The sequence below is a fragment of the Vigna radiata genome, chromosome 5 (genome assembly GCF_000741045.1).
Source record: "Vigna radiata var. radiata cultivar VC1973A chromosome 5, Vradiata_ver6, whole genome shotgun sequence".
NCBI lineage: Eukaryota > Viridiplantae > Streptophyta > Magnoliopsida > Fabales > Fabaceae > Vigna > Vigna radiata.
The window spans coordinates 10,491,648-10,500,882 of record NC_028355.1 but is presented as its reverse complement, the minus strand read 5'-3'; the positions used below and the strand labels follow the sequence as shown (position 1 = coordinate 10,500,882).

At 34.6% G+C, this 9,235-nt stretch overlaps 1 protein-coding gene across 1 annotated transcript; it reads left to right on the top strand.

Annotated features, from left to right (window-relative positions):
* The first annotated feature begins 4,712 nt into the window (after window positions 1–4,712).
* LOC106761173 lies at window positions 4,713–6,984 on the top strand. The gene is made up of 4 exons (XM_014644691.2): window positions 4,713–5,061; window positions 5,327–5,391; window positions 5,476–5,568; window positions 5,655–6,984. The coding sequence occupies exons 1-4, from the start codon at window positions 5,004–5,006 to the stop codon at window positions 6,588–6,590; spliced, it is 1,152 nt and encodes a 383-aa protein (XP_014500177.1). The 5' UTR covers window positions 4,713–5,003; the 3' UTR covers window positions 6,591–6,984.
* The last annotated feature ends 2,251 nt before the right edge of the window (window positions 6,985–9,235 follow it).

The window sequence follows — 9,235 nt, the reverse complement described above, 5'->3', positions numbered from 1 at the left end:
TATATATATATATATATATATATATATATATATATATATATATATATATATATATATATATATATATATATATATATGGCTTTTTCTTTTATAATGATTTTATAATGAGTTTTTCTTTTATAATTTTTATCTTATCTAATTTTATCTAATTTTCAAAAGCATAATGACATATGAAGGAATGGAAAAAATCATAAACACTCGCTATTAAACATTTTCTTACAAAAAAATGATTTTATAATGAGTTTTCATTTTATAATTTTTGTCTTATCTAATTTTAAATATCCTTGACTTTAACTCTTAGAATCCATAATATATGAGGATATTTTTTTCTACTATAATCTGGTACACATTATTAAAATGTACCAACTAAAAAACAGACGCATGCGCGTTAACAAACCTATATATATATATATAATATTAAAAAGGCATAGTTGAATTTAGAAATATAATTATGTCTTTAGAGGATCTGGAAAACTAATTATCTATATTAGATTTCGAAATTTGATAAAAAAAAATCAACTTTTTAATCTGATGAAGGCAATTTCGCATTTCCAAATCTGATTTTGAAAAATTCATTTTCAAATTAATGTTTTCTGTGGTCCAAAACAACTTTCTAACCTATTCTTTAACTCATTTGCTTTAAATACATCTTCTAATCATATAAATTGTAATTCTAGCCATATGTAATCTAATTCTACATGTACAAACATACAATAAATAAATAATTGAACTTTGAAGGAAGGAATACACCAACCTTCAACAAAAAATGCAGCAATAGGAAAAAGAAGGAAGGAATGCATCAAACAAAAGGAAGTTGAAGTTGGATCTGTGAGTGAGAAGTAGTGAACGAGCTAGAAAAAATGGAGAAGGGAAAGAGGGCTGAGAGAGAAAGTGAAAGAAATGAGCGTGAAAATGAGAAGGATAAAGATGTTTTAGGTTTAGAAAGAATATGGTCAAAGATTCTTTTCAATTTTTTAAAGTTTTAACCGTGGGGTGTAATGTACATTTTAGAAAAATTTGAGAGAAAGTGCAGAATGAAAAAAACAAAAAACATGAAGCATGTTTCAGGGCTGAACACTATAATAACATTTGATGGTTTTTTCTAATTTTGAACTGCATGGTCCTCATCGTGTTCTTATCAAGATGATACTGTATATTTTTTAGCCTGTATTCAATTTGAATGAGGTAAATTGAAAAATCTAAATTATCATACATACATATTGAGATTCGTAAAAAAGTTTTCCAAGTTAATAATCCTTCCCACATACTGGTGCATTGTAAGGGCCTGAATAAGAAAAGGCTTGGGTTCTAGTTGGAGGCAGTCAGGTCCATAAGACTAAGGACACATGACTTTAGAAGGGGTTTTTCTAAAGGTCTAATTTCATTAGTCAGTCTTTTCCTTCTCTCTCTAGAACCATTGTTTTGCCCTAACCTTGTGTTCTACCTTCTCTCTAGATTTCCAGCAAATTTAACCGTACAATCTTGATTCTGAAGGTGTTCAAGCGTTCACCGCGTAGAGAGCTCCTTTTCTACCGAACGTTTTCTTCGTTCCGACCGGTAAGTCGTCTTCCCCTCTTTCTCCGTTGTTCTTGAGCTTAGGGCATGTGATTTTGTGGGTTGCATGTGCTTTGTGTACCTTTCTTTCGATTTCTCTGTTCACTCTAGCTCAAAGGGTTGTTGTCATCACCACTTTGGTGATATGTAGGTCCTGCAAGCTCAACTCTGTGTTGGGAAGCACTGTTAGGGTATCTCTTGTGAAAATGTACTGTTTTAGGTTACTGTGAGATGAAGTGAAATATTAAAAATTGGGCTTTTGAGGTCTAGAGTACAGTAGACCAGTTTGGACAACTTAAATAAATTAATGGTAAATTGTTAAGAGCCTTTTTTTGTTGGTAGGATAGAAGAACCTTAAAAACCTGAGTTGGCACATCCTTGATCATAGAGCAGCCCTGGTAGTCAGTTGTGACTAGTCATATGTGCTGGCGTCAAAGGTGAGTCTGATGTGTTCAGACATATGATTCCTCTCCGATGACCAATTGGGGTGTAAGAAGGGTTGGGAAAATGTAAGATCTCTACTGTAATGATAATTAGATAAACAGTTTAGTAATTGGGAAACATTTTGGGTTGGTTAAGGGGAAGTGAGGGAGTGATTTTGGACAGTAGGAGTATGCGGTGCATTTGGTCTGTTTAGGTAGTCTAGACAAGTCAATTGGGACTTATTAGGATCATAAAACTGGTCTAAAACTTAATAAAAATGGTAGAACTGAATTAGAGGTCTTAAGTTATAGAATTTGAGGTTTTAGAACTAAATTCATGTCTAAATCACTCTAAGATCAATTCATAGTTGTTAAAATCCATCTAGACAAGTTTAAATAGGTCCATATCACATGTTTGGGGTGTTAGAAGTTAGGTTGGAAGGTTGGAGTTGGTTGGAGGGGTGTGAGTCGCATGATTCTGTAGAATCATGCGTTCTGCAAATTATGAAGAGTCGCATAGCGCACCCTGTGCGCTATGCGAATTTCAGCTGAAAGGCTTCCCCATCAGGAAAATTCGCTCAGCGCACCAAAGGTGGTGCGCTGTGCGAATTTTTGCTGTCATGCCTTGCACCCTGGTGGTACAAGCCAAACGACCAACATGTTGGAGTTGAAAGAGGCTGATGGTGGTTGATTAAGATTGTGTGGCATAGACGAAACGTCTCTGAACAAATGCTCCCTTAACCGACCTGTTGCGATTGGATCGAGCGGTAGGAGTTCTTTGGAGAACTTTTCCTTGACCGTCTTGGCATTAGATCTATAGGGATTCACTTGGGTGAGCTCTGCCTTGACCAACTTGTTGTGATTGGACTATGTGGTAGGGGTTCTTACCAGAACACTTCCTTGACTGTCTCAACATTAGATCGATAGGGGTTCACTTGGGTGAACTCTTCCTTGCCCGATTTCTTACGATTAGACTGAGCAACAGGGGTTCTTTACAAAACTCTTCTTTGACCGTCTTAACATTAGATCGATAGAGGTTCACTTGGGTGAACTCTTCCTTGACCAACCTAATGGAGATGTGATAAGGGTTCACTTAGGTGAACTCTCCCTTGACCGACCTGTTGCGATTAGACCGAGCGAGAGGGATTCTTTGGAAAACACTTCCTTGATCATCTCGGCATTAGATTGGTAGGGGTTCGTTTGGGTGACTCTTCTTTGACTGACTTGTTGATCACTTCAGTAGTTTGAGAAGGTGAAGCCAACAGGGTAAGGGCGAGATTTCAAGAATGTAGTCGACAAATGATATGAGACAAAGAGGTTGAGACATAAATGAGGCTAATATTAAAGCAAAATAATTTATGGTATTGGAGTTGATTGAGATCAAGCAGGAGAGGTCAAACGACCAATATGTTAAAGTCGAATGAGGTTGAGAAGAAGCCAAATGAGATTATGATGCGGATGATACCAAGCGGTTGAGTTGTCAAGACTGAAGAGTTAACAGGTTGAGGCTGAGAGAGGCCAAGATGTAGAAGAGGTCGATGGGTCAAGCTGCTGAAGTCAAAATGAAGTTGATATGAAAGTCGAATAAGGATGATATTGAACCCGAATGAGGTTTATATTAAAGCCAAATAAAACTATGGTGAGACACATGATCAAATGAATAAAATCAAAAGATCGAAACATAGAAGAGCTGTTAAAAAAATATGATATTAGACTTAAAAAAAATATCATTCCCAAAACTTAGAAAAACATACGAAATAAATATACAAAAATCAATCTTTTATATATATATATATATATATATATATATATATATATATATATATATATATATATATATATATATATAGTTCAACCTACCAATTTCCACATAATTGGATAATTGCCATTGAAGCATCCAAGTCATTTCGTGTGCAAATTCAACCATGCCCAACGGCATTCCATTACTTATTATCTATCCTCCTTTTTTGTTAATGTTCGTTTAATCATAATATTATTATATTAAACACTTTATTGTGACCCCCTTGTCCTTGTCCATATCTAATATTCTTTTGAAGGAATCTCTTAACGGTATAATGCCCTCTTCCTCCTTATAAATAAAGTTTGATTCGTATAATTATATTGGTAGATGTGTTTGTTTAATTATTTTTGAAAGACTAATTGGTTTTTCTACATTAGGGAAATAAATAAAGGTCAAATCCTCATATGATCCTAACATTAACTTAATATTTTCGTCCTTATCAATGGTATCGCAAGTTGTAGCGTGACATATGGGGAATTCAATTAAGAAATTCAATTATATTTTCAATGAAGCTTTCCCCCATTTATTACATTAAATAGTTCTGGTTACATGTATTATATCATGGAGCTTATCATTGCCAAAATTTCATTTTATTGCTCTTTCTTATTTGCATTAAATCACATTCTAGTATTGTACTTACTAGTTACTCCAAGAATTTCATTTTTCTAAATAAATTTGCTCAAGTTAATCTGTTAAAAATGAATCAGTTCTCTGTTGAAATGATTTCATAATGTATCTAGGTTTTACCTGAGCAAAATTCAGTGACAGTCAATTTTGTTCAGGTTTAAGTAATAATGTCTTTAAAAGCAGCTGTTAAAACTGTTAAAAAGCCTTTTTCAAGGAGCTAATAAAACTCAATTGCCCAGTGATTTGAAAATTTGAAATATTCCATCTGTAAAGTATGCTAAGATATTAAAAAAAAAAAAAAGATGCCACGGCTCTGTTGACATTTCATCAAGGTTCTCCAATGATCATTTTCCATTAAGAATATAAAACTCAAGAGTGACGTTTATTCAACAATTAACAAATATGGTGATGCTGTTGCCAATGGAAAGCAACACCTCAAAAATCTTCTCCACCTCAATTAATTGAGTTTAACAATCAAACCCTAGGCTCAGATTTTAATTAAGGTTCAGTTTGAATTTTGAGACCAATAATTCTGGGTATAGTAGGGAATAATTTTGGAGAATATTGCACAAACAAACCATGGTTAAGGCAACAGGAAAATGTCACCCCTTTCATCATCGCCTTCTATTTTAAAGCGTTGCTATTGTCTTTCTCGGTGTAATCATCTGACTTTATTTGTTTTCTTAATTTCTTTGTCTTAAGAAGATTCAGCTTCAACAAGAAATGTCATCTTTGTGAATTTGGCTAGGCCAAAGCTTCTTTCCAAACATGCCCCCATCTTAATCAAACTATATATATATATATATATATATATATACCTTCAATCTCTTAGAACAAACTTTTGTTGTTGTTTTTCGCCATCTACATAAGATTTTCTCTGGTGTTTTGTACACTAAACAAAATTATCTTATGTTTCTGTAAGTGGTGAAGACAATTGATATGGGAACTAACCGGCAGCAGCATGAAATTTCAGAAGGAGGGTCTGAGGTAAAGTGGTCACAACTCAAAGCTGTGTTTGTATAGTTTATGATAGTTGTATTGTAACGATTTTGAATCCACTCCCTAATTCAGGTCCAATATCAAGAGATGGTAGAAAATGAAGAGAAAGGTCCAACACACAGATTAATAACTGAGAGCTGCAAATCAAACAGCATGGTTGTAAAGGTAATAACTATCATATTCTGACTTTTTCTACTTTCTTTTTGTATGCTGCATGTTGATTTGAAGCTGAAAAATGGTCTGAATTGCAGAAACGGCAAACGTTGATTCCTGCTCACATCATAGCTGAAGCCATATCAACTATCCCTGATCTTGACATTAGATGGTCAGGTCCAATCACACCAAAAGAAATGGAATATGTTGAACAATACGTGCTAGCAAAGTATCCAGAATATTCAGGCCTCATGGAAGGAGATGGAAATGGTATAGACTTGTCTAGCTTTATCATCTATGAGGAGCCATCAGAACCCATGATGGATGATAGGGGCAAATCACCAAGAGAGTCTTCTACATATTTGTTTGGCAGTAATCTTCCTGAAATGGATAGGGCCAAGATCCAGTTGGAGCCATCAAGATTACTTGACATTCTCAACAAGAAATCCTCATTTCCTGGAAGTTTCATCTCTATCCCAGAAATCCAAGCTCGTAATAAGATTCTGAAGCATTATGGGTTGCCTGATGAAGAGTACTTTGTTCTCTTCACTCCAAGCTACAAGGATGCTATGATGCTGGTGGGAGAAAGCTACCCTTTTGTTAAGGGAAACTACTACATGACAATTCTTGACCAGGAAGAAGACTATATCAGGGAATTTGCTTCTTTTAAGGAGTCCAAGGTGATCTCAGCACCCAAGACTTGGCTGGATTTGAGGATCAGCGGGTCTCAGCTGAGTCAAAACTTTAGGAGGAGGTGTAAGATCAGCTCAAAAGGCTTGTTCTCTTACCCAGTTGATGCAAATGGAACAATGCATTGGATTTCTGAGGCTCATAGGAACAACTGGCATGTTCTTCTTGATGCATCTGCTGTGGTAGTGGGAAAGGATAGGCTGCATCTTCTTGCACTTCACCGACCAGACTTTGTCATCTGTTGCCTTGACAACACTCATTCCAACCCTTCAAGAATCACTTGCCTCATAGTGAGAAAGAAATCATTTGAGAACTCAGCTGCTTCATCTCAGGTAGTTGAATGAGTACTTTCTTACGATTTTAGAGCAACTGGCAAATGGACAAAACTTCCATGCAGATTCTTAGGTGTTTTTTCTCTTATCAGAATTGGAACTTCACCTTAAGTAACTTATATCAATCTTTATGCCAAAAAACTACTAAGGTGAACTTCCAATTCTGATTGAAGAACCATTTAATAAACTGCATTAGTTTTGGGGATCATTGACTCTCTAAAAGTCATGAATTTTCCGGGAGTACTTTTGTAGATGGAATAAATGAAAACATGCATATGTATAAGACCACTTATTACTGGTAGGAAGGATTAAACATTCCTAATCTTCTGGTCTGTTTGTAACTTAAAAGCTATATAATTAATTATCTTAGTTTGGTATGTTATTTCTGCCAAACCCATTTCTTCAATATTAATTACTTCCGAAGAACTTTATCCTACTTTAACTTCTGACTTCGATTCTGGGAGAGTAACAATTTAGAAATCCATGTGTTGTGTTTCGGTAAGATTGAGATTCCTAACTTAAAGTATTCAAAGATGTTTGCTCTATCAAGTTCTGTTATGCTTAGTGTTTCAAAACTCTCTTATCAAGTTCTGCTATGCTTAGTCTTCAAACCTTTTGGCTCCAAAAACTGGAAGCTTATATTTATCTTGCAAGAAACAAAAATAGAAATAGACACCCGTGCATATTTTAGTTAGCTGAGTGTTGTCACGAAATTCTGCGCTGGCATTTGGTAACTACTATGTTTAGGGACGTGTAGACCAAGACATGTTATACATTAAGTTGTTTGAGTGAAGCATGTCCAGTCACGTTAACAAGTTGTCTGCAGTGCAAAAGTCAAAACTCAAAAGGTTCGTTTTGTCCTTCTCGATACAACATTTGCTTTGTTCTGTGTAGAGTACAAAAGCATAAGTTTCTTAAAACCAAGTCAGTGATTCAGAAACCGTGCTTATCATAATTGTCTGGATGAGTTCAAGAAAATGTTCAAAAAGAAATGCAATAGATTCGCTATCTAATTTGCTAGCTTCATTTCATGCTCAAAGTGCTTCTTTGTTTCTGACTTTCTCTAATCTTAAAAGCAATTATAAGTGTTAGTTTTATCTGCTAACGTAGTTATATTTGCCATTACATGCAACTTGGTTTTTGAGGATCTGGTAGGTGGATATAGACTGTAGCATCATAGACTCGGAAATGCTTGATGGAGGACTTTTCTTTCAACAAAAGCTATTTTTCACCCAAATACACTCTAGTGAGTGAAATATACTGGTCGGTGTTACAATGAGAATTAACTTAATAATAAGCAGCCACTTTAAGTAATTAAAGTCTAATTAAGAGTGTAATGATCATTTATGGATAGTTAGTAGGTATATTAGCAGTATTAATGGTTTGACTGTCTTATAAATATGAATATACAACCTTAATGGTTTGACTGTTGTATATATTATTAATGATTTGATTGTCATATCAAATATGAATATACGGTATTAATTATTAACTAATAGGTTTGATTACTATAAGTCCTATAAATATACTATTAAGTCACACTTTTATCTATCCTAATTAAATTGACATCTTTTTAAAAAACATATCTGACTTGAACGTCATAGTATCTTTTGTAAGTCAACAACCGATTGGTGTAGATTGCGTTCTTAAAAAAGATTGGACGATCGGAACAGAACGAAATAAGGAAGGACGACTGACAGTATAACATTTTCAACCTAAACATACACACATGGAATCAAAGACCCAAAAATTACTCAAATAACATTCCAAACATTTATGCAGATTGCACAATTTTATTAGATCAAAATTCAGTACTAGAAGAGCCAAATTTTAAACTCTACTATATTTTTGTAAATGATCTTTTTTCCAAAATTCTCTTCTTTTTTAAATGAAAAAGAAAAAAGAAGTTAAAAATCCACTTCAGAATTTCAGTTATCCGATAACTGAGTTCTAATAATAGGTTTCCTTTCTCGTACAATTCAAAATTCAATTATCTGAGAACCAAAATTTAACCTGAGAAAATAAAAATGTATTACGTATGTAAACGTTTGAAACACTACTCTATCTGAATAATTTTGGTTTAATACATCATTTGGTCCCTTCTTTTGGGGGTTTGGTTCAAAATGATCCCACCTTTGGAAAAAGTTCACTAAGGTCCCATATTTCATTAAAAGTTGTTCAAAATGGTCCTTTTGGCAGACGGCGTTAATATCTTATCGGTGCAGATGATAGCGTGACAAACTATTAGTGAGCTGTTTAAAACGAAGCTTACGTGGCTCTGCGGACTGAAGTTAGTTGGCGGAAATGACTTAAAGTTGAGGTTAATAAAAGGGGTGGGTTAGGGTTTGTTGAAGTTAGGGTTCTTTCATGTTGTTAACTTTTTTTAGCAGAGGTTGCGGGATACAAATGGCTTCTTCTCAAGGATTTTCTTCTTGTTCCAAAACAGGGTGGGAAAGAAATTCACAATCCGCAAATGATGGTGGTTGGAGGGGAGGTGGGATAATCCCTCATTGCAAGTGTAGTGATTATGCTGTGACCAAAGTGGCGAGAACTCCCGAGAATGCTGGGCAAAAATTTTGGGGATGTCGTCATTACAAGGTTTTTTTATTTCCCTTTTCACTTTATTTGGAATATATTTGATCATAGATTGATGAGCA

Bases quoted from the DNA above. Each gene is read 5' to 3' on its own strand.
- LOC106761173 (XM_014644691.2), top strand. From the start codon at position 5,004: ATGTCACCCCTTTCATCATCGCCTTCTATTTTAAAGCGTTGCTATTGT. The intron at 5,392-5,475 runs GTAAAGTGGTCA...TCCCTAATTCAG, and splicing joins TTTCAGAAGGAGGGTCTGAG to GTCCAATATCAAGAGATGGT. The intron at 5,569-5,654 runs GTAATAACTATC...TCTGAATTGCAG, and splicing joins CAAACAGCATGGTTGTAAAG to AAACGGCAAACGTTGATTCC.